The following is a 23,400-nucleotide window of genomic DNA, read 5'->3' as shown; positions in this document are numbered from 1 at the left end:
GTACTTTTTTTTTTTTTTTTTGCTGGTCAGCTTTGGAGCTTCTCAGCCTTTTGAAAGTCAGCTAGGGCTCAAACCACAATCAGTCGCTTCTAACTCACATATGGCATTTGTACATTTCCATTTCTGCGAAACTGCACGGCTCGTTTACAAACCACAAAAAAAATTTTCACCTCGCTTTTTTTTTTCCTGCTGCAAAATAACACAAAGAGGTTTTTTTTATTGACCAAAAACATGCAAACAAATTAAAAGAACTGAATCTGAGAATCCTTTTTGCATTTGCAGGTCAGTTTGTATAAAACTCTACATGACAGTCATCATTATTAAAGCTATAAAGTCTTTAAATCTGCATAAACAGGACATCGTTGAGTCCTGAATGATCACGGTGATGAAATTGATGTTAACTCAATGTATTGAACTGTTGAACAGATTTTTTTTTTTTTTTGTTGGACATTACATAGTGGTGTTTTCATTTTTTTATTCATTTTTTGTAAAGACAGCAGGATACTTGAGTCAAACTATCATTCTGGAACAATGACCTGAGTTCTTCTGTAAATCAGAAATGTTCAGTGTGGAATTGAAAAATCATTGCAGGTGAGTTCAGTTTTCATTATATTCTGAGGTAAATTAATTGTCTGTTTGTAAAATAAACATTAAATCCTGATGCTGGCGATAATAAAACATCATCAGGAAGGTGTACAGTTCAGTAAGAACCTGTTCTTTTCACACCCTCACACCCTGCACACAGAAAAACATCATCATACAGCTCTCCAGATGGCCATTTCCTCTCTGATTCTCACCCGAGCACCAGCACCGTATGACGTGGTTTGAGATCATGCTGTTGTTTATCTTTGTGACGGGTAAGTGTGAAAGACACCAATGGACTTTTCACTCAAACAGTTATAGAATAGATTGAATTTTTTTTACAATACATGTAACATGGCTGAGGCCACAGCTAACCTTCACATTATAGTAATAATTACATTAAAATGGAGAGTATATGATGGAAATGAGCAGTTTGTTGCTTTATGGGTCGCAGGTTTGCTCTCAGAGACTTTGTGCTCTTCAACTTTTGAAGCAGAACCTGGAGATAAAGTCACAGTTTGGTGCCACCATGAGCTGGATCATGCGGGATACATCTTCTGGTTCTACCAGAACCTCACTGCTTCTTCATTAAGCGCCACTTCGGCACCACGTCTCATCGGGTGCAAACATTTTAAGACCTCGGGACCACCAAACAACTGTTACTTCATTACTGAAAATGAGCGCTTAAAGATTTCTGTTGATGGCAAGAACACGTCTCTGACCATTGCTGCAGTGAACGAGTCTGATACCGGACTGTATTACTGCAGCTACATGCAACTGAACCACATTTCCTTCGGCCATTCGAGTTACCTGAGGGTGAAAGGTAAGGGTGCTCCATGCAAATACTTTTTATCAACAGTTTATATAAAAGCATGTAAATTACTTTACATGTTTCAGAGGGAAATGAAACGCTTCACAACGTCTCAGGAGACCAAGCGCAAGGTTCGTTGTTCATCCGTTCTTTAGTGCAGCTGAATCACCACATGTAGCTCTAATATTCAATCATAATTCTGTGTTTTCAGCTGTAGACATTTTACCTTCTGCTCCCCGAGATTCAGTTTCTTCTGCTGTGTTCTTCATACTGAACGTGGTGTTCGGTGCAGTGGTTGTGATTCTTCTCATTGTCCTGATCATCATCGCAGTGAAGCATAAAAACACAGGTAGCTAAAACATCACTCTAAATTATAAACAAACAAACAAACAAATGAATAAATAAATAAATAAAAAAATTGTATAAATATTTTTTTTATAATAATAATAATTAGTATTTTAATTCATGGTTTATTTGTTGTTGTATAACAATATATATATTTGATACTTATATTAATAACAATTTATTTAAATATTATATAAATGTAAATATTATAAATATAAACACAAAAACTAATCTAATCTCTAGTTTTTTTTTTGTTTTTTTGTTTTCTGTTTTAGTTGATAATGCTGACGCAGATCAGGTAAATCTACAAATGTGTCCAAGTAAGTAAACACAGTGATTTGCAGAATTATTGGCCCCCTTGTTTTATAAAAAATAATAATAATAATAATAATAATAAATTATATATACATAATATGTAATATGTAATATTAATATATATAATATATTATATAATATATATATATATATATATATATATATATATATATATATATATATATATATATATATATATATATATATATATATATATATATATATATTTATATATGACATTTATTTTAGAGTTTGTTTAGAGTATTTGTATTTATACTTTTCTTTCTATTTTTTTGTGGGGGTTTTTTACTTCATTAAATTTATAGCCGTATTTGTGCATATTTAATATGGGTGCCAATAATTTTGCATATTGCTGTAAAAAAAAAAGTTTTGAATGTACACAGTTTAGCTCTGCTTTGTTACTTTTACTCGAATGTAATGTAGAATTATGTAGATGCCGAAGACATGTGGTTTTTGTGTGTGTGTGTGTGTGTTTGTGTGTGTGTGTGTGTGTGTGTTTGTGTGTGTGTGTGTGTGTGTGTGGGTGGGTGTGGGTGGGTGGGTGTTTGGTGTTATTTTGTTTGTTTAATGGTGTGTAGTGAATAGGGGTCCGGTGTTTTGTGTATGATGTATGGTGTGTGGTGTAATTTTGTATGCTGTTTTGTGTGTGATATATTTGACAGAGGATATGATGTATGTGTTCTGGGGTATAGTGTATGGGGTCTGGGGTATAGTGTATGGTGTATTGGGGAATGGGGTATAGTGTATGGGGTATGGGGTATAGTGTATGGGGTATAGTGTATGGGGTATGGGGTATAGTGTATGGTGTATGTGTATGGAGTATAGTGTATGGTGTACGGGGTCTGGGGTATAGTGTATGGTTTATGGGTATGGGGTATAGTGTATGGTGTATGTGTATGGAGTATAGTGTATGGTGTACGGGGTCTGGGGTATAGTGTATGGTTTATGGGTATGGGGTATAGTGTATGGTGTATGTGTATGGGGTATAGTGTATGGTGTATGGGTATGGGGTATAGGAGGAGGTGGTAGCTCAGTGGTTAAGGCATTGGGCTTTGGATCAGAAGACATCCCACCACCACCAAGCTGCCACTGCTGGGCCCTTGAGCAAAAGCCCTAAAACCCTTCCCTGCTCAGTTCTAAGTCGCTCTGGATAAGGGCGTCTGCCAAATGCCGCAAATGTAATGTATTGTATAGTGTATGGGGTGTGGGGTATAGTGTATGGGTCTGGGGTATAGTGTATGGGTATGGGGTATAGTGTATGGGTCTGGGGTATAGTGTATGGTGTATTGGTATGGGGTATAGTGTATGGTATATGTGTATGGGGTATAGTGTATGGTGTATGGGGTCTGGGGTTTAGTGTATGGTGTATGGGTATGGGGTATTTTGTATGGTGTATGGGGTCTGGGGTATAGTGAATGGGATATGGGGTCTGGAGTATAATGTATTGTGTATAAAGGTTGGGGTATAGTGTATAATGTATGGGGTATGTTTTGTGGGGTGTTGTGCATAAATCTATTATTATAAAACTGTTGTGGTTCATTCCTGGTGCAATTAAATGTTATATATTCATATTGTACCATTAACCACAAACAGCCAATCAATATCTGTGTCATTACAGGACCATGACTCTGTAAATTACAGACCTGTGCAGCAGCTTTCTAGAAAAACCAAGGGACGAGGACAAATCAAGGATCTTCAATATGTTTATACGCATGTTGTATATCAGAAATTAGCTTAGCAATGTGGTGGTAGCATCTGCGTGGGTGTAACCATACACACGATTCATGATACTAGGTTCATGATTCAAGATTCATTTCCAATATCCATTTTTCAACTGTAAAAATGCACACCAAAAAAAACACCTTTTCCACAGAAATATAAATCTAAATAAAGAAAGTCTCTGACCTGGAGAAAATGATGGATTGAAATATAATGTTGTAAATTTAAAGCTCCAAAGTCGCTCATATGTCTGTCAGACTCATATAAACTCCTTTTCTGATACTGTATCTGGCACCAGTACGAAGCTGGTGATGTCCAAAAGCTACTGAAGTGCAAGTTTTATATTATAACATTCTTGTGTAAATCTAGAAATTTTCTCGGTTGTGATTAGTAGTAGGGGGCTTCACTGTGATGCAAATATAGCGCAAGTCCCGCCCTCCCGCAGATTGTTAATTGTTACAATTTGGGCTAATAAAATTTTTTTATAAAAATCCGAAGGTGTTTGTCATGTGTGGTGCTTAACTTAAAAATATTTTTTATTTTTTTATTGAATTTTTTATTGTATGTTCGAGAATAAACGTGCATTGCATTGAAAGTTTTAAACTCGCCTCTTTTATGTTTATATACGTATATCTCGAATAAAAAAATTGTCAAATGCGCGCTGCATTAATTGCGCGTTAATAACATTTTTGCTGTTAAAATTGATTTGCCTTAATGCGTTATTAATGTGTTCCTTTTGACCGCCCTAATATTTGCAGGTGATGAGGTTATTATATCCAATTTTACAATAATTGGACAATAATTCTGCTGAAAAAAAAAGGAAAATAAAAGCTAAAACTGATATATACAATTGTTCAGTAATCTGTGATTTCAGGGAAATTGTCCTTTTATGAATTATTGCTTTTGTCACGCCTCCATCCGCTTCTGCTCTCAATACTTCTGCCTAGAAACAAATGATGCTGATGGAAATTTCCAGATGCTTATTTTTTTACTTTCTATTTTAGTCACTCGTACGGGGAGTGGGACAGAATGATCTCCTCGGAGAAAGCAAACATGGCTCTGACAGGGTTCAGGGTTGAGATATATTAATTGTCATCATTAATTACTCGAATTATTCTTCTAATTATTATTTTCTTCATTTGGACGGATGCTACACAATGAACCTGGGAAACACTGAAGCTTGCTGGAGATGATCAGATAAAGGAAGTTTGGAAGATAAGATTTTGCGTTCAAAGAAAGTTCTCCATCTGGTTCCTGGAAATAGAAGCTCTACACTGCAGTATGAACCTGACCAGCCTGATGAACATCTTATTCCTATTATTTACGTTGTGTGGTCTTCAGGGATCTGCAGGTGAGCTCCGTAGTTTGTATATTGGGTTGGTTGAATGGATTATAACTGTTCTGCATGGTTATGGTCGTGTTTCAAAGTGAAGTGAAATATCCAAACTGTTGAAGTTCATTTTCTGGTTGGAAACACGATCTTTTAGTGCAAAACGGTACATTTTAAAATGGTTAAATGATTTGATTTGTGCTGGAAATGTGGAATAAACATGCACCATCAAGTGGCATTCAGAAGATGTTTTGTATGTGTAAACACACCTTTACTAAGAGCATGATCTTTAAACTGTTACATAGACTGTAATGCCAAAAGTTTGTGGACACCTGGTCATCAGACCTTGTTTTTATTTGTCCCTGTGTACAAAACAATGATTGTGTGGAAGAACTTGGACTGACCCAGACTTTAACTTCATCCCTAATGAACATTTTAAGGATGAATTATCTCATTAGGATGAGCCTCAGTGACCACCATGTTGCCGAGTCCCAACACCAGTTTGCACAAGTTTTTTTTCCAGAATAGATTTAAAGAGCAGAGATGAGCAGCTTTGTATCCAAGATGGCGGCGCGCAGTAGCTCACAGCGGAGCCAAAAAATGGTGCTTTCACCATATTTAGCGCGACTTTTAACAACACATAGGAACCAGAGTCAGCTTTGTTCATGTGTACGACCACCAGACGATGTTACGGTACAGGAATTATGTAACCACTAATCTGCATGATGAAGTAATAATAACCAGGCCCCCAGCCCTCGGTGTCACCTGATGTCAGTAGCCGGGAGAGGGGACGTCGGAAACGGGGCGAGCGGGCGGGTGTCTGTGCTAGGCTAAATGCTAACCCCAGCCGGCCGGCTCTCCTTTTTAACGTCTGCTCCCTGGACAATAAACTGGATTACATCCGACTCCCCACGCGGAGTTTTTTATTCCCCGTGTTTTCACGAAGATGTGGCTCAGCGACACACCGCCATCCAGCTGGCCGACAGAAACGCAGCTCTATGCGGTGGTGGCGTGTGTGTTTATATCAACACGGAATGGTGCAAGAACTCTGTGTTTGTCTCACGCTAGTGGAGTTTGTGACTGTTAGATGCAGACCATTTTATTTACCACAGGAATTCGCCATTGTTTTTATTGTCGGAGTGAACATTCCTCCAGCGCTAATGCTAAGGAGGAACTGTGTGAACTCTACGGCGCTATCAGCGACCTGCAGGATGCTCATGTTTATTATCGCCGGAGATTTAAACCATGTGAATCTCAGGACTATGCTTCCTAAACTCCATCAGCATGTGGACTTTGCTACGAGAGGAGCGAACACGCTGGATCTTGTTTACACAAACAGCCCCGCCCACTATCGTGCGAAGCCCCGCCCCCATCTCGGTTACTCAGACCACAGCTCTGTTATGCTACTTCCAGCATACAGACCGGTTCTGGAACATGTTTAGGGAGAATTACACATCAATAGTGACCAGCTACATTAACAGGTGCGTTGACGACGTAACCATCTCCAAGACCATCACTACACGCTCCAACCAGAAGCCGTGGATGACTGCAAATGTGTGTGTGCTGCTGAAATAAAGAGACTCTGCCTTCAGATCAGGGGACTTAAAAACAGCAAGGTCCACTTCTAGGACAGTGGAGACCCCCGGCGCATGTGGCAGGGCATCCAGGCGATCACGAACTACAAGACGACATCACCTGCTTGTGACCGTGACGCCTCCCACCCAGATGCGCTGAGCGACTTTGACACCCGGTTCGAGGTATAGAACAACGTGAAGGCGAGGAAGACCAGGGTTCTGGAGGAACGTTGTCTCGTTTATACCGTGTACCACTGTGTATAGTAGAAATGACAATAAAAGCCTCTTGACTTGGTGTTAATACGCATGAGGTGTCCATGTACTTTTGCCAACACAAGTGGACATTGTTAACACACTATAAATTACACATGTTCATGTAAACGTCTCAGGTCATACCATGTCATTTATACAGAGGAAACACTGACACTGTAATTATTACTGTATTTAATCTGATTATATGCTGATCCTTGTCTTTTGCAGTCACACACTCGGTGCAGTATCTCTACACCATGTTAAAGCCACAACTCACTTTCTCAGAGTTCAATGCCGTGGGTCTACTGGATGGAGAGCAGTTCATGTCCTACAATAGCACTACCAGGATGCTGATAGCGGAGGACTGGATAAAGAAGATTGAGCGTGAAGAGTTCTGGAAGAGCTTGAAGCAGGATATTCAGGGTCACCAGGATGGACTTAATAAAATCATCAAAACACTGTTGAAAGTGTTTGTTAACATTACAGGTGTGGAGGAACAAATAAGCATTTTTTGTAGCAAACATCTACAGCTGTTGAATTTGGCAGATGCCCTCAACCCAGAATTTATCTCAATCATTTAAAATTTATATATTTTTGGTTTGGTTCCATTATTTCATGATCGTGGAAAATGATCGCGTTCTGCTCAGTACTATATAATGACATTTTTATATCCTGTAATGTGTGTGTGCGTCTGTAGATGTTCATACACTACAGAGGATGTACGGCTGTGAGGTTGATGACGGCAACACTAGTGGATACGATCGCTATGGTTATAATGGAGAAGATTTGATGAGTCTGGGGCTGAAAACTGCTACCTGGATTGCAGCGAATGATAAAGCCGAGCTCGTCAGAAAGATGTGGGATCCTGATGGGAGTCAAGCTAAAGGCTGGAAGACCTTCCTGGAGAATGATTGTAGTGAGCAGTTAAAGCAATACATGTTTTTTGGCAGTAATACCGTGGAGAGGAAAGGTAACATGTGTGACGTTATTATTAAAAATAAAGTTGTGTTTAACGCTTTTTCTCACGTCATATATAAATGAATGAATCTGTCCGTGTGTCTCTGCAGTTCGTCCTACACTGTCCATGTTCAAGTTACCCTCGTCTTCTCCAGGGGTGGTGTGTCATGCTACAGGATTCTTCCCCAGAGCACTGAATATCTCCTGGCTGGAAGATGGACAGAGTGTTTATAAGGATTTAGGAGAGACGTTACCCAACCAGGATGGAAGCTTCCAGAAGAGGAGTATTCTGAAAGTCTCAGCTGAGGAGCTGCAGAAACACACCTACACCTGTGTGATTGAGCACAGCAGCTTGGAGAAGGATTTAGTGCTGCCTGTGAGCGAGTGCCGAATCCTAAAAGGTCGGAGAAACACTTTCCTATAAATCTACACATTTACAGAGTGAACACTGATTTACTGATGCAGCAGATAATAAACACTCTGTGATCATTTAACAGGTGGAGGATCACATGAAAGACTGATTGGTTTCCTTGTCGGGAATCAATTTATCATCATTATTTTTGTTATTGTTGGAATTTTGGTCTGGAAGAGGAAGAAGATCACATTGTGTGAGTGAAAGTCTCTCGTTCTAATCATTAGGGTGGATTAAATATCCATATCATGTTTTTTTTTAAATATTAAAAAACGAATCATTAAATCAACAATTCCATCAGAAACACGTGTCTGAAGTAAATGTTTGTGTCATATTCAAATGAACTTAAAATATCTTAACTTAATATGATCACACATTTATTATTCATTTCGATCTTTCGATTAGGTTTGAAATTTCCTAGTCGGATGAACACTGGTGAGTGGAGGAAGCGTTTTCATTCTCGTTGTTTGTTTTTGTAAGTTTAATTGATGAAGTAAAATGAAGTGTGAATTCGAGATTAGTTTTATGCTGTGAATCCACCACAGCGCACACACTTTATAATAACTGTCTCTCCAACATCTGTGTTCCAGGACACTCCCCTGTTACACAAACATAAATATATTGGATGGTCAGACTTCGGCAAGATGAATAAAGAAAAGCAAGACACACTTTTGCGTTCAGAGTGCACTGTCAGCAGATCACTCCGAGCTACAGACAAGTACAAACATTTTAACACACTCTGTGGATTAGCGTTTTTTTTTTTTATTAAAACTACCTCTGAGTAGAATCCGCTTTGGGGTATGTGTTAGAAAAAGCTCATTCATCTAAAATGATTCATTCTCATCTAAGCTACAGTTCTGTGTTGAGCATTAAGTGAATTATATCCACCTGAAGTGCCAATTTATAGCTTTCATGCATTCTGACATCAGTATTTTGATTGATTTCCTGTCCAATGGGAACTGGAATTATCATCCAGAAAAACATCACTCTAGACTAAAGGTACACACATTTTCTGCTATGAAGGGCCTGAAAAAAATCGATTAATTATGTAATATTTACAAATAAATGAATAGAATGTATTCCTCTGTAAAATAAATGTCACTTCACTTTGTTTTTAAGCAAAGAAACAATCCCATTTATAACACAACATAGTTTTCAATCGATCAACTGTGACATCATCTGATCTAGAAAATCATTTCCCTCCACCATTTGAGTGGTCATGTGAAACTTTTTCTTACAACTGAGAGTATTTTTCTAGAAATTTGTCTAAGGTGAAATGTGATTTATTTTATGTATTAATGGCATTATTAATGGTGCACTGGAAAAAAAAACGTTTTTGTACATATTAATAAAATGGCGTAAAAGTCTAAAGCGATGACTGTGTTCTATATTAACACATCATTACAGATATATTCTGCACATGTAAATACAGTAGCAACACCACCAATACACTATTTTTGTTAGAGTACGTAAATTGCTTTAGGGTGTTTTTAAGCAGATGCCAAAAAATGGAGATCGATGACTTGTTTCCTTCATGCACATACATGCACGGATAATTTTGCAGCAGTGCTCAGGTTTATCAGGTTTTTCCATTGTAACAGAAACCAATTAAAAAAGTCCTGATGCCTCGGGTATCAGCAGGTGCTGTGATTGTTTTTGGGGTATTGGGTCACCTGGTCGTAAGTACGGTATGTGTTTTTTGAGAATCACATCCACATTAAGTCCCGATTTGCTCTTCTAACTCCCTCCACTCTTCTGTGAAGATGTTCCACTAGATTTTTGGAGTGTGCTTATGGATATTTGTGTTCATCAGCCACAAGGGTGTTATGAAAGGCAGGTACTGATGTAGGTGAGGAGACCTGGGGCGCAGTATCTAAACTATTTACCAAATTATGTTTACCATGTTTACAGTCGAAGTGTAAAAGAGTATCGTTACTGTAACTGTATTTCGAATGTTTACATTGTGATGTGTTTGTTACTATATAATATAAATAAATTGCACGTCTTTATTAAAGATCTGTGTTGGGTTTTTCACAAAGGCCCGGTAGTGGAAGTTTGGTGGCGCTGGGATTTGAACTCATGACCTTTTGAGGCAACATCTTAACCACTGACCACTTGACCACTTCCCCTTCACAACAAAATGTGTTTCAAACGAATGCATGAAATCCTGAAGCCACCGCATTCAAACTCTGACAACATACTCATGAGTTAGGAAAGGAGTATTATTTTCATTTAGACACAATCTACCAGCTGAAATGGCAAAACTTTATAGAACTTGATAGAACTCGAAATTTATAATAATACAAAAAACTGTTTAAAAAAAAAGCAGTATTGGGAATAAAAGATCAGGCATGATTCACTTTTTTGGGTTGTATTTCCATGTGAGTTTGCACCAGTTTGTAGTGAGTGTGGGACAAAGACAATGAGACAATGTCTGGTTAATATTTTAAGATGGGAAAAGTCTCATACACACAACTGTGGATGTGTCCTTTTCAATGTGGACAATACTACTACAGATAAAAAGGAAAGGAAAAGGAGGAAAAGTGCACCAACTCAAACCGTTCAGTCATTTGAGACTTTGAGGAAATGAGGGTTTAATGTGTAACTTTTGTACGTCACTGATCTGCCCAGAAACCAGTGACGCTGAAGGAAGCAGATTTCGGGTATTTAATTGGTCCTGTCTGATTCCTGATTCATTCACACAGCAGGAGCAACAGGTCGGAATCCGATCTCTCTTTGAAGAAATCAGATTTCTGGGGGTTTGAGAGAATTTGGAGTCTAAATGTGTCTCATTCCGCACTATGAGGGTTTTATACAGACTTTCATTTTCCTCACATTCTCTCTTAGATGCGTTTTTCAAAACAATCCGAACATCCGCGCTGGGGTGAAGATGTTCAGCTAACCAGAGTTATTTCCTGGAAGAAGGAACATTCAACTGAACCCCACTAATTCTCCAATTTAGTGGAAATGCGGGTCTTATTCCTCTGTACAGTCTTTTTTACTTATGGATTTGCCGGTAAGTCTCTCTCTCTCTCTCTCTCTCTCTCTCTCTCTCTATCTGCTAGTTTGTTTGTTTGTTTTATTACAAATGTTTTATTTACAAATGTACACTGAACCGAAAACTTGTTAAACATGAGTCAGTTTAATTGTACATATCCTGGTTTTAAATCCTCCCCAACAGTCTGATGTTATATATTTTAAAACAGTATTATTAGTTTATTATTTCATAAATAGACGCTTAAAATTGCCGTAATGTGACATGGCGACGCTTTTAAACTCAGAGCTCTGATCGGATTTACCTCTGCATCAGGATCCGCTTTAGACAAATACACCGATTTTACTCGATATGCGACCATTTTCAGATTTTTCAGATGGATTTTATGAGCTTTTAATTTTTATTTACTGAAAACAACCACCGGCTTTATACCGGTAGCGCCAGCAACGATCACGTGACCCGAATTCCAATAGGAGTGAAGACAGTAAAGATCACGTGACCCGACTTTCAAGAGGAGTGAAGACAGTAAAGATCACGTGACCCGATTCCAAGAGGAGTGGAGAGAGTAAAGATCACGTGACCCGACTTTCAAGAGGAGTGGAGAGAGTAAAGATCACGTGACCCGATTCCGATAGGAGTGGAGAGAGTAAAGATCACGTGACCCGATTCCACTAGGAGTGAAGAGGGCATGTTAAGGGATTTAGCTAAGCTAGGCTAAATGGTGTTTGTGCTTTCAAGTGGAAGATTTAAAATGGAATTGTATTTCTGTCTTTATAATAATTTCCAGTTATCAGTCCCCTGTTTTATCTAAAAAATAAAAGTGTATTAAAACAGTTGACTTGTACAGTCATGGCGTTCATCTGACTCAAGTTCTGAAGAGAAACAGTGTGACATTGTAATTGATATATTAAATGACGCTTCTTCTCTTTGCAGAAAAACACTCACTGCAGTACCTCTACATCGCAGTCCAAAATGGAAACAATTCCCCAAACATCTCCCAAAATGTGTTCAGTGCTGCTGTTCTGCTGGATGGAGAGCAGGTTATGTCCTATAACAGCAGTAAACGGATACTGATCCCTAAAGCCTGGATAAAGGAGACGGAGACTGAAGATTTCTGGAGTAGCGAGACACAGGAAATGCAGGGCTATCATGATGAATTTACCAAGAAATTCCATATGGTTTTGAAACTGTTTCCTTTCCATACAGGTACGAACTCTAGCACATTGGCTTGTATGCAAAATTCTGTAACTTCAATAATGGTGGACATCAGCAAATCAGTGAAAGTCCAACAGCAGCACTCAATGATGGGATTTAATTTCTTTTACTGTGTGTGTGTGTGTGTGTGTGTGTGTGTGTGTGTGTGTGTTTGCAGGAGTTCATACTTTACAGAGGATATATGGCTGTGAGGATGAGAACAACGGCATTGTTAGAAGATACGATGAGTACGGTTATGATGGACAAGATATCGTCAGTCTAAACCTGGACAGCAGAAGCTGGTCTCCAGCAAATGGATCTAAGACCATTAAAGGAATTTGGAAGACTAAAGAAGCTCAATTCTGGATGAGCCAGTTGGAGACTGTGTGTACAGACTGGTTTGGGAAATTCTACAGCAAACAGAGGAAATGTAAAGTGAATCATCAGCTGCATCTGCTACACACAAACACTCACATATAGAGGACGCCCATCATCATTTACACAGGGACAGCTCTGAGAGTGTCCTTCACCACACACACACACACACACTTACTGATAGTGTACACACTAATAACACACTTAGCTTTTAGTTTCATATCAGTTGAGTTTTTCCTTTTCTTTAAAAAGTATATAAATAATTATATTATAAATGTCTGTGTGTGTCTGCAGTTGTTCCCAAGGTATCACTGTTCCAGAAAAACTCGTCTTCTCCAGAGGTGGTGTGTCATGCTACAGGTTTCTTCCCCAAAACAATGAATATCACCTGGAAGAAGGACGGCGAGGACGTACATGAAAATGTGGAGGTCAGTGAGACGTTACCCAACCAGGATGGAAGCTTCCAGAAGAGGAGCATTCTGAAAGTCTCAGCTGAGGAGCTGCAGAAACACAACTACACCTGTGTGATTGAGCACAGCAGCTTGGAGAAGGAGATGGTGCTCGAGATGGTACCAAAAGGTCCTGATCCACTACAGAATTACAGAGTGAACACTGATTTACTGATGCAGCAGATAATAAAGACTCTGTGATGATTTAACAGGTGGACGATCAGATGGAGGATCAGATGGAGGACGAATTGCCAGTGTGGTCTTTACTCTTGTGGTTGTCGTGGCTCTCATTGTTGCTGAAATTGTGGTCAGGAAGCAGGGAAACCCTGGTAGGTGGAGGAAGGAGGCAGATGAATATTTTTCATTAAACAGATTTAGAAATATTTGGATTCCAGTTTAAACACTAATCTAATATGGACACAGTAGCCTATGGAGGTCAAATACAGTACACAGGTTTTAATAACAGTATCATCATCTGTTTCAGATTTCAGAGATGAACCAGATGTAGTAAGTGAAACTCTAATCTGAAGATTTTAAACCACAATCTATTTAGTAATATTTCATCAGAAGTTTAACCCTGTATTTAAATGTTTTTCAATGTTTTTTCAGCAAACTGTAATCCTGCTGCATTGAGGAAGTAAGACATGAACATCACCGTGTGATCTGGAATAGAAATGTGTGTGTCAAGTTCTTTCATGGTCTTCTGTCTCTATGTTCATTGTATGATACTTTGTGTGTTTATATGCGCTGTTATGATTCACTCTAGGAAACAGTCTCAGCTAAACTTCATTGATGTTTACATCGAGCTTCTGCTTATTCATCTGCACATTTTCTGACATATCTCTTGATATATCTCGTTGTCATTTTCCATCTGGTCACCTGATTCTTACTGCTAATGAGGTTTCTTGTTGTTTGGCTTCTCTTCATAGTGCATGAGGACATGGTGACCTATGAACCCTGGGAAGCTTTCAAAGGAGAAACATTCTGAAGAAAGAAAAAATTGTCAGAAAGAAAGAGAAAAAATGAGTTGCTGCTGTAATATATGTATATAAAATGTTTATACTTAAATAAAAAATGAGAAAAAACTACACTCAAGGGTTTTTTTATTTCATTTTTTTTTTTAAGTTTTAAGTTTTTAAAGTTCTGTCCTCTAAAAGCTCTGTCCTTTTTCTGTCCTTTAAAACCTCTGTCCTTTTTTTTTTTGAAGTTCTGTCCTCTAAAAGCTTTTTTTTTTTTATTTGTTTATACAATTTTTTTTGTTCCTGTTAATTACTCAGTATCAGAAAGAGCCCTGAAGTCTATGCACTAGGGGGCGCTCTGAGACTTTCTATAAAACTCATTCTGATATCCAGTCTCGTGGCCACAGTAAAAAAGAGTAATTTATCAAAATATTATTTATTTAAAAAAATCTCCTTTAGATTTTATTTATTTATCCATTAATTCATTTATTCGTGTATTTGTGCTTTAATACACACTGAATAGCCAAATATTGAGCTTTTAATGGTTATAAGAGCAAATCATTGGTCAGATTAAACTACTACTTCTTTCGGCTGGTCCCATTAGGGGGCGCCACAGCGGATAATCCGTCTCCATTCCACCCTTTCTCTACATCTACCTCTTTCACACCAACTACCTGCATGTCTTCCCTCACCACATCCATAAACCTCCTCCTTGGTCTTTCCTCTTTTCCTCCTTCCTGGTGTCTCCATCCTACTCCTTTCCCTTAAATACTTTTGTGTTCCTCAATACAGAAGTCATTCCAGCCCAAAGAAAACCTTTATGGTGGAACTGTTGAGTGCGTCTCCACCTCCTGGATTCTGGAGCAGAACATTTTCAAACCTTCTGAGATCCATTCTGCTTATCACCAGGTGACGTGGGGATCTCCCAGTGGACTGGGGGGATTTTTTTTCCCCAAATCTGGAATCGACTAACAGATAGGGGGCGCTGTGAACTCATAAAAATTTGTCGAAACGAAAGTGTTTGTTTTTACATAAATGGCTTTTTTATTATATTATATTAAACTATGACTACTGGATCTGCGTGATGAAGATTTTCATTTTCTTTACATTTTGTTTTCTTCGCACATCTGCAGTTGAGGTTTTTCCACGTTTCGTGTTCTATTGAGGAAAAAGAAGGAAATGGTACAAAGTGAATAGCGAAGTTTTAGTGCATTATTGCATAGAAACTAAATAAACTAATAACAGCCGGGTGAAGAAAACATACATTTATGCATATGTATGTGTGAAACATAAAAAAAAAAAAACCACACTATAATGGAAAAAATTGTCTTTGACAACTTTGTGCAGTTTAAAAACTTTGACAAAGTATTTAAATATTTCATTTACCACGTCTATGATGTGTACATTTACTATGTTTTGATTCATGGTACAGTCCTAGTTTGCATTATATTCTTATATTCAAATGTGTGTGTGTGTCTGTGTGTTTACTTTTTTGAGTATCTAGTATCATAGTCTAACAGAAAACCAAATCTCCACCCCATTCTACACAAAAAACATTGAGAAATGCCCAATATAGGTTAAAGTGTCTCTTCTGACAGTCTCTATTTAAGTATCAATGTTTGCATGCCTTGTGTGCATTAACATCTTTCAAAATAGGATCCTTGAATTTTTGTATCTTTTCCAAGAACCAGGAGATTGTTGGAATCTCATATACACATTTACAATTTGTGCTGCTGGTCATAGGAACATTAACACCGCGCTCACGCCCAGACATGCTGGTTCAGAGTTCATTGCTGTGGGTCTGCTGGATGAAAAGCAGTTTATGTTCTACAGTAGCAGTAACATGATGCTGATCCCAGAGAACTGGATAAAGAATAGTCTGGGTAAACTGTTCTGGAAGAATGAAGCACAGCACATGAAGGAATATCAGTATAGCTTTAGCATTACATTCAAAACAATAATGGATCTGTCTAATCACACTAGAGGTAAGAGTAAACACCTTTCTGTGTTTTGAATGATATTGGTTTTGCGTGTCTTTTTTTCTTTAGAAGTTCAAGTTTATTTCTATAGCGATTTTCACAATGGACATTGTCTCAAAGCAGCTTTACAGAATGTAAGAATTATAGAATTGTTATTTTAATATAAGTGAATGATGTGTGTTTATCCTTGATGATGAAGACTGGGGCGACTGTGGTGAAGGAAAAGCTATAGTCCTATAGAGTTTCTCCTACAGACTCAAAGGGGAACCCATCCTCATTTGGGTGACATCAAGAGTGTGATTATAGTCTTTAAACACTACAGAACACTGGGGAGTGAGAACTAAGATGAGCACTGGAGTGTGTGATTATGAGTGATGTTCTTTCCACAGTCTTATACAGTCAGTTGACATTGTAGAACCAGAATAAGTCCGACGTTCAAACTCTACATGAAGTTGAATCAAGGTGGCACTGGTACGTCTCTAGATTGTTTGCGAGTTTGGCATCTACTTCTTTAAAGGTCCACAATCCTCATGAGGTGGGACGTGACTGGAGCTGGCGCAACCTCAGGATGCCTCGGGATGAGGAGAGAAAGAGAAGCAGTAGAGAGAAATTAGCATAGCTGCTGTTCATGATATTAACAGCACAAGTTGATAATGTGCATGTGATCAGATGTTCTGGAGCACAAGTTCACCTTCACTGTTGAATTCTGTAAAGCTGCTTTGAGACAATGACTGTTTTAAAAAGCGCAATAGAAATAAACTTGAGTTGACTTAAACTGGGAGAGTGTGTCTGAGCCCCGAACACTGTCAGGAAGACTATTCCAAAGTTTAGGAGCTAAATGTAAGAATGATCTACCGCCTTTAGTGGACTTTGCTATTCTAGGAACTACTAGAAGTCCAGGTTTGAGATCTGAAAGAGCGTGACGGATTGTAGTGTGTTAAAAGACTGGAGAGATACATGGGAGCCAAACCATTTAGTGCTTTTCTCACCTAGTGTTAACAGGTAGCCAGTGTAGGGATGAGAAGATTGGGGTTATATGGTGATATTTTCTCCACCCTGTGCGAAATCTGGCTGCTGAGTTCTGGACTAACTGTAGTTTGTTTATTAATGATGCAGCTCACATACTACAGAGGATTTACGGCTGTAAGATTGATGATGATGGCACCACAAGTGGATACAATCAGTATGGTTATATTGGAGAAGACTTTATTATTTTGGATCTGAAAACTGGAACCTGGATTGCAGTTAACCCTCAAGCTGAGATCCTCAAACACAACTGGGAGTCTACTGGTTACACTACATACTGGAAGAACTTTCTGGAGAATAAGTGTATTGATCTGTTAAATAGATTTGTGAATTATGGCAGAGAGACTGTGGAGAGAAAAGGTAAAGTGTGTGTTCTGCTCTAATACTGTAACACACTAATAACACACTTTCACTACACACACAGACACACATACACACACACACACACACACACACACACACAGATACTGTAAACACTGACCATGAAACTGTTTAACACGTGAACCTGATCCTTTATTACATATTAATTATATTCATCATAAACTACAGTTTTCATCACAACCAGAGTGTAAATCATTTCTACACAATAAATTCAAGTCAAGTCAGTTTATTTGTATAGCGCTTTTCACAACAGACATTGTCTCAAAGCAGCTTTACAGAAAACAACAGTGAAGGTGAATGGTGTGCGTTTGTCCCTGATGAGCAGCCGTGGCGACTGTGGCAAGGAAAAACTCCCTTAGATGATATGAGGAAGAAACCTTGAGAGGAACCAGACTCAAAGGGGAACCCATCCTCATATGGGTGACATCAAAAGTTTGGTCATAAATCTTTCAACAATACAGAACAATTTGTGATCATCATAGATCCAGCATCAGCTTCTCCATGCCAGGGCCTTTAAACACTCGGCATCTACTTCTCCATGATCATCCATAGGTCCATAATCTTCACGAGGTGGGACGTGACTGGAGCTGGCCAAACCTCAGGAAGCCTCGGGATGGGGAGAGAAAGAGAAGCAGTGGAGAGGAATTAGCGTAGCTGCTGTTCATGATATTAACAGCACAAGTTGATAATGTGCATGTGATCAGATGTTCTGGAGCACAAGGTTGTGATGTGATGTGCGTGATGTGTGTTATGTGTAGGCTTTGCTAAAAATATATGTTTTTAATCTACACTTAAACTGGGAGAGTGTATCTGAACCCCGAACACTGTCAGGAAGACTATTCCAGAGTTTAGGAGCTAAATGTGAAAATGCTCTACCGCCTTTAGTGGACTTTGCTATTCTAGGAACTACTAGAAGCCCAGAGTTTTGAGATCTCAGGGAGCGTGACGGATTGTAGCGTGTTAAGAGACTGGATAGATACATGGGAGCCAAACCATTTAGTGCTTTATAAGTGAGTAGCAGTAGTTTGTAGTCTATTCGAAACTTAATAGGAAGCCAATGTAGGGACGATAAGATTGGGGTTATATGATCGTATTTTCTTGACCTAGTAAGAACTCTTGCTGCGGCATTCTGAACTAACTGAAGCTTGTTTATTAATGATGCAGGACATCCACCTAGTAATGCATTACAGTAGTCTATTCTAGAGGTCATAAACGCATGGACGAGCTTCTCTGCATCAGATATAGATAACATATTTCTTAGCTTAGAAATATTTCTAAGGTGAAAGAAGGCTGTTTTTGTAACTTGATTGATGTGATTTTTAAAAGATAAGTTGCTGTCTAAAATAACTCCCAGGTCTTTTACCGTTGAACTAGTAGTTACAGAACAACCGTCTAAATGCAGGCTGAGATGCTGGAGCTTCTGTGTACTATTTTTTGGGCCGATGAGCAAAATCTCCGTTTTATCAGGATTTAATAGCAGAAAGTTATGGGTCATCCAATCTCCTATTTCTTCAACACACTCAGTTATGCGAGCTAATTGAGCTGTATCGCCTGGTTTGGATGAAATATATAGCTGGGTATCATCAGCATAACAATGGAAGCTAATTCCATGCCTTCTAATAATATTTCCTAATGGAAGCATGTATATTGTAAAAAGCAGGGGTCCCAGAACTGACCCTTGTGGCACGCCATAATTTACTAGCATTATCCTGGATAGCTCTCCATAAATGCTGCAGTCTTTAATGTGTAAACCTCCATCTTTATAACCTTCTACATCACACACACCTTTCACACATTTATTCAGATTACTAGCACGTTAAACTGTCATTTATCTTCTTTTAAAAAAGAAAAAAAATTCCATCTCATTTATAAATAAATAAATCTTGAATAAAATTTATGTTTCTGCGTGTTTGCAGTTTCTCCAACAGTGTCTGTGTTTCAGAAACACTCGTCTCCTCCAGACTTGGTGTGTCATGCTACAGGTTTCTTCCCCAAAGCACTGGATATTACTTGGCAGAAGGACGGAGAGGCGGTGTATGTGGACGTGGAGCTCAGAGAGACGTTACCCAACCAGGATGGAAGCTTCCAGAAGAGGAGCATTCTGAAAGTCTCAGCTGAGGAGCAGCAGAAACACACCTACACCTGTGTGATTGAGCACAGCAGCTTGGAGAAGGATTTAGTGCTGCCTGTGAGCGAGAGACGAATCCTGAGAGGTCGGAGAAACACTTTCCTATAAATCTACACATTTACAGAGTGAACACTGATTTACTGATGCAGCAGATAATAAACACTCTGTGATGATTTAACAGATGGAGGATCAGGTGGAGGATCAGGTGGAGGATCAGGTGGAGGACTGATTGCTGGTGTAGTCGGTGTTATTCTAGTTCTCATAGTTGTCATGGCTTTCATTGTTGTTCAAACTGTGTTCAGGAAGCAGGAAAACCCTGGTAAGTAAAGGAAGGAGTCAGATTTATATTTTTCATAGAACAGATTTAGAAATATTTGGATTTCAGTTTAAACACTAATCTAATATAGACACAGTAGCCTATGGAGGTCAAATACAGTACACAGGTTTTACAATAATAACAGTATCATCATCTGTTTCAGATTCCAAAGATGAAACAGATGTAAGTGAAACTCTAATCTGAAGATTTTAAACCACAATCTATTTAGTAATATTTCATCAGAAGTTTAACCCTGTATTTAAATGTTTTTCAGGATACATATTTCAGACATCTGTCATTCAGCTGCCGTGAGAAAGTAAGACATGACAATGTTCACAGTAAAATATGAAATAGAAATATGACGAAAAACCAGAAGAGTTAACATTAAATCTCAGCCCAGAGCTCTTCCACTTTCTTCTGTCTCTATGGTTATTGTATGATACTTTATCTATGTGTTTATATGCGCTGTTATGATTCACGCTGTGAAACAGTCTCAGTGAAACTTCATTGATGTTCACATTGAGCCTCTTCTGCTTTATTTATCTGCACATTTTCTGACATATCTCTAGATTTAAGATGTTAGAGAAGAAAGCTGAGCAGTATTGTGATAGTCAGTAATTGTTATGGTTTTGAATGATGTATTCAGTCTTGTCTAGATGCTGGCTGATCGCTAACTCTAATGTACGGTGATGCTAGAATTTTATATTAGCATTATTTTAAAGGCCATTGTTGACACATCTGAGACACATCCGAGACACATCTGAGACATTCCTGGTAATAGATTTTCATTTACACAAAATCAGACATACTGCCCCAGTCCAGAGTTATTGGCTATACACACACAGACCATCCAATTTTTAGGTGTGCAGATGTATTGGAACAGACTGGAATTAAATAAATAATTATTAATATCAGTCTAATAATCTGTTGCTGGTAAAAATTCTTTGTCATTTTCCATCTGGTCACCTGATTCTTACTGCTAATAAGGACTTTGTTTTTTGTTGTATGGCTTCTCTTTATAGTACATGAGGACAAAGAGATGATAACCTCATTTCATCTGAACACTGGAAGCTTTTAGAGAAGAAACATTCTGAAAGTTCCAGACGAGGAGCAGCAGAGACACGTTTATTCCAGGATTACATGGTTCAGCATGGTCTTCGACAAAGAATTTGTGCTGCCTGTAAAGAAAGAGTTTTCTATAAACTGGACTGGGAATTTGAATGTTTTTTTATGGTAATATTTGATTGATCACAATGAAATTGTATATTATATGTATATAAAACTTTTATTATTTAATAAAAAAAAGAAAAAACTGCACCAAGTTTTGTTTTGTTTTTTAAGTTCTATGAAACTTTTAACAGGTTACTCTATATCCTTCGTAGCTCCGTCCTCTACCAGACCTTCTGCTGAAACCACTGTATCATTACCTGTAAATTGTATCATGATATATACAAAATATAAATTCTCTGTAATTTGCCTATATCTGTAAATGGCATAATCCCTACAGAAAATGGTGGTAGATGTAGTTTAAGTTCAAGTTCTAATTTTATTTGTCACACACACATACATGTGTACGGCATGCAGTGTAATGCTTTTTACGACTGTCCAACATTTAAACATGGACAAATAAATAAATAAATATAAATTCTAGAAAAATATATGTTTATACAATTAAGCAGTCCCCGACCCCATTACCCCACGGCGACTAAATCTCCACGAATGAAATGGGCACACATTCAACACAATTCTCTTGAGATATCTTACTACTATTTCGGTACTTCATTGACACCTGTGGGGTCCTTCCTTTGTCCCACACCTTGGACTAGCTGCACTGAAGGGTCACATCCACAGACAGCAGGTTCCTTTGCCATGCATTCCTATTCAGTTCTTTAACTATGCCACTAAAAAGCTGCAAAGGCTAGGAAGAGATTTTGGTTAACGTCCCACACCCTCCCCCCCTTCAACCCCCAAAACAAGTACATGCCAAATGTCAAAATATACAGAATATGCATAAAATTCTCAATATGGGCAAGGTATGAAAATACAAAAACCAACATATGGTACCTTTCCAAAGCCAACCAAAGCAGATGATTCACTTGTCCTTTAATCGTTACTTTGTGGTGTACAAGTTTAGAACACTGGGGGCGCTACAGCAAGGGATGCCTTTGGTGCTAATGCTTTAAATGATCAGGTCTGTGGAAGAAAAAGCTGAAACGCAGTTGCCCCTCCCCATAAGCACCTTGGGCCCTTGAGCAAGGCCCTTAACCCTCTATGCTCCGGGGGTCCCTTACGAGGGAAATATCAAGGTCCGTGACGTCGGAGTGACGTGGGGCCGCCTTCCCGTGGGCTCACCACCTGCAGGAGGGACCGTAAGGGACGGTGCTGTGAGGATTGGGCAGCAGTCGAAGGCGGGGGCCTGCTTAGACTGCTGCCCCCGCGACCCGAATTACGGATAAGCGGGAGAAAATGAATGAATGAATGAATATGTTTATACATGAATTCTAGAAAGGGGTGGATCCGTATAGCCGATATTGAGTACAGATTAAAGTAATTTAGTGTGATTTGTCCTTAAAGAGTCCATGTGCAGTGCAGTGTGGTGTGGAATAAAGTGACTGTGCTGTGCAGTTCAGAGTTGAATAGGCAGTGACAGTGACACAAATGACAGTGAGTTAAGGGGTCATATTATAGTGTAAAAAAGAGACAGGTCCAGTCCAACCTTCAATAGCTCCTCAAAGCCTAGCAGAGGTGGAGCTGAATGCTACTTTGACCTTCTGGGTGTGTCGATGTTCCGTGTATTGTGACTATGAGACCAGCCACTGAAAAGCAGTGTTATCATCTGTAGCTGTTTTAATTACTCACAGTATTACGTAGTTAATAAAACGAAGCCAGTGGATCACCTGAATGTACTAAATCATGCAGTTTTCTACAATTAATCACAGTTTTTGTTCCCTGACAGCAAAAACTAAGTAAAGCTGAATATTATATGCATGTAGCCAAACTTCAGTCTTCAAAATATGACCTGTTATGTTGGAAGGTTTAAAGCCAGCATTTGTATTTTTTCTAGCTGTTTCTTTTACTAACAGTTTAGCAACTGGATCTGGGATCACCATACAGTGAGTCAATGAAGTATTATTGAGGTGTTATGGAAGTCCGAGGAACACATAAATCCAAGAGACAGCATTGTAGCAACAGGCTAAATGTTTGGTGCACAAAAGGGCAATCAGTGGATTCAAAGCAAATCCAAAACACATGCAAATCAAAGAGAACCTATACTTAAGAA

At 38.6% G+C, this 23,400-nt stretch overlaps 4 protein-coding genes and 1 long non-coding RNA gene across 8 annotated transcripts in view; 4 read left to right on the top strand and 1 right to left on the bottom strand.

The window, feature by feature from the left end:
- The window catches only part of LOC310718631 (uncharacterized protein), a 51,109-nt gene that overhangs the window by 3,877 nt on the left and 23,832 nt on the right, over positions 1 to 23,400 (top strand). The window contains exons 4-5 of the mRNA XM_083527543.1: positions 13,177 to 13,451; positions 13,544 to 13,638. Of these exons, the coding sequence (XP_083383669.1) occupies positions 13,177 to 13,451; positions 13,544 to 13,638 (370 nt within the window). The remainder of the gene's footprint in view (positions 1 to 13,176; positions 13,452 to 13,543; positions 13,639 to 23,400) is intronic.
- LOC310718462 lies at positions 428 to 7,158 on the bottom strand. The gene is made up of 3 exons (XR_014531166.1): positions 6,764 to 7,158; positions 5,528 to 6,327; positions 428 to 1,759 (listed from the first exon to the last, which is right to left on the bottom strand). It is a non-coding gene; the product is annotated as an uncharacterized lncRNA (long non-coding RNA).
- LOC310718430 (uncharacterized protein) lies at positions 748 to 4,290 on the top strand. Of its 3 annotated transcripts, none has more exons than XM_083527261.1 (6): positions 748 to 857; positions 1,037 to 1,405; positions 1,480 to 1,524; positions 1,605 to 1,742; positions 2,014 to 2,036; positions 3,693 to 4,290. In XM_083527261.1, the coding sequence occupies exons 1-6, from the start codon at positions 815 to 817 to the stop codon at positions 3,810 to 3,812; spliced, it is 738 nt and encodes a 245-aa protein (XP_083383387.1). In that variant the 5' UTR covers positions 748 to 814; the 3' UTR covers positions 3,813 to 4,290. The 3 variants fall into 3 exon arrangements, with proteins under 3 accessions (XP_083383387.1, XP_083383389.1, XP_083383388.1); XM_083527263.1 differs by having other exon boundaries at positions 2,014 to 2,058; XM_083527262.1 differs by lacking the exon at positions 1,480 to 1,524.
- On the top strand, positions 4,744 to 9,689 carry LOC310718417 (major histocompatibility complex class I-related gene protein-like). Of its 2 annotated transcripts, XM_083527237.1 has the most exons (7): positions 4,744 to 5,144; positions 7,178 to 7,435; positions 7,647 to 7,919; positions 8,017 to 8,307; positions 8,404 to 8,514; positions 8,724 to 8,753; positions 8,909 to 9,689. In XM_083527237.1, exons 1-7 carry the CDS (start codon positions 5,075 to 5,077, stop codon positions 8,932 to 8,934), a joined length of 1,059 nt encoding a protein of 352 aa, XP_083383363.1. In that variant the 5' UTR covers positions 4,744 to 5,074; the 3' UTR covers positions 8,935 to 9,689. The 2 variants fall into 2 exon arrangements, with proteins under 2 accessions (XP_083383363.1, XP_083383364.1); XM_083527238.1 differs by lacking the exon at positions 8,724 to 8,753 and having other exon boundaries at positions 8,404 to 8,546.
- On the top strand, positions 15,270 to 21,437 carry LOC310718426 (major histocompatibility complex class I-related gene protein-like). Its single transcript, XM_083527251.1, has 7 exons — positions 15,270 to 15,443; positions 16,034 to 16,275; positions 17,386 to 17,655; positions 19,593 to 19,889; positions 19,986 to 20,303; positions 20,395 to 20,436; positions 21,143 to 21,437. The coding sequence occupies exons 2-5, from the start codon at positions 16,113 to 16,115 to the stop codon at positions 20,129 to 20,131; spliced, it is 876 nt and encodes a 291-aa protein (XP_083383377.1). The 5' UTR covers positions 15,270 to 15,443; positions 16,034 to 16,112; the 3' UTR covers positions 20,132 to 20,303; positions 20,395 to 20,436; positions 21,143 to 21,437.

This window comes from Silurus aristotelis (assembly GCF_946808225.1).
Source record: "Silurus aristotelis genome assembly, chromosome: 23".
Taxonomy (NCBI): domain Eukaryota; kingdom Metazoa; phylum Chordata; class Actinopteri; order Siluriformes; family Siluridae; genus Silurus; species Silurus aristotelis.
Note: the sequence above shows the minus strand (reverse complement) of the source record. Positions and strands in the feature narration are given on the sequence as shown.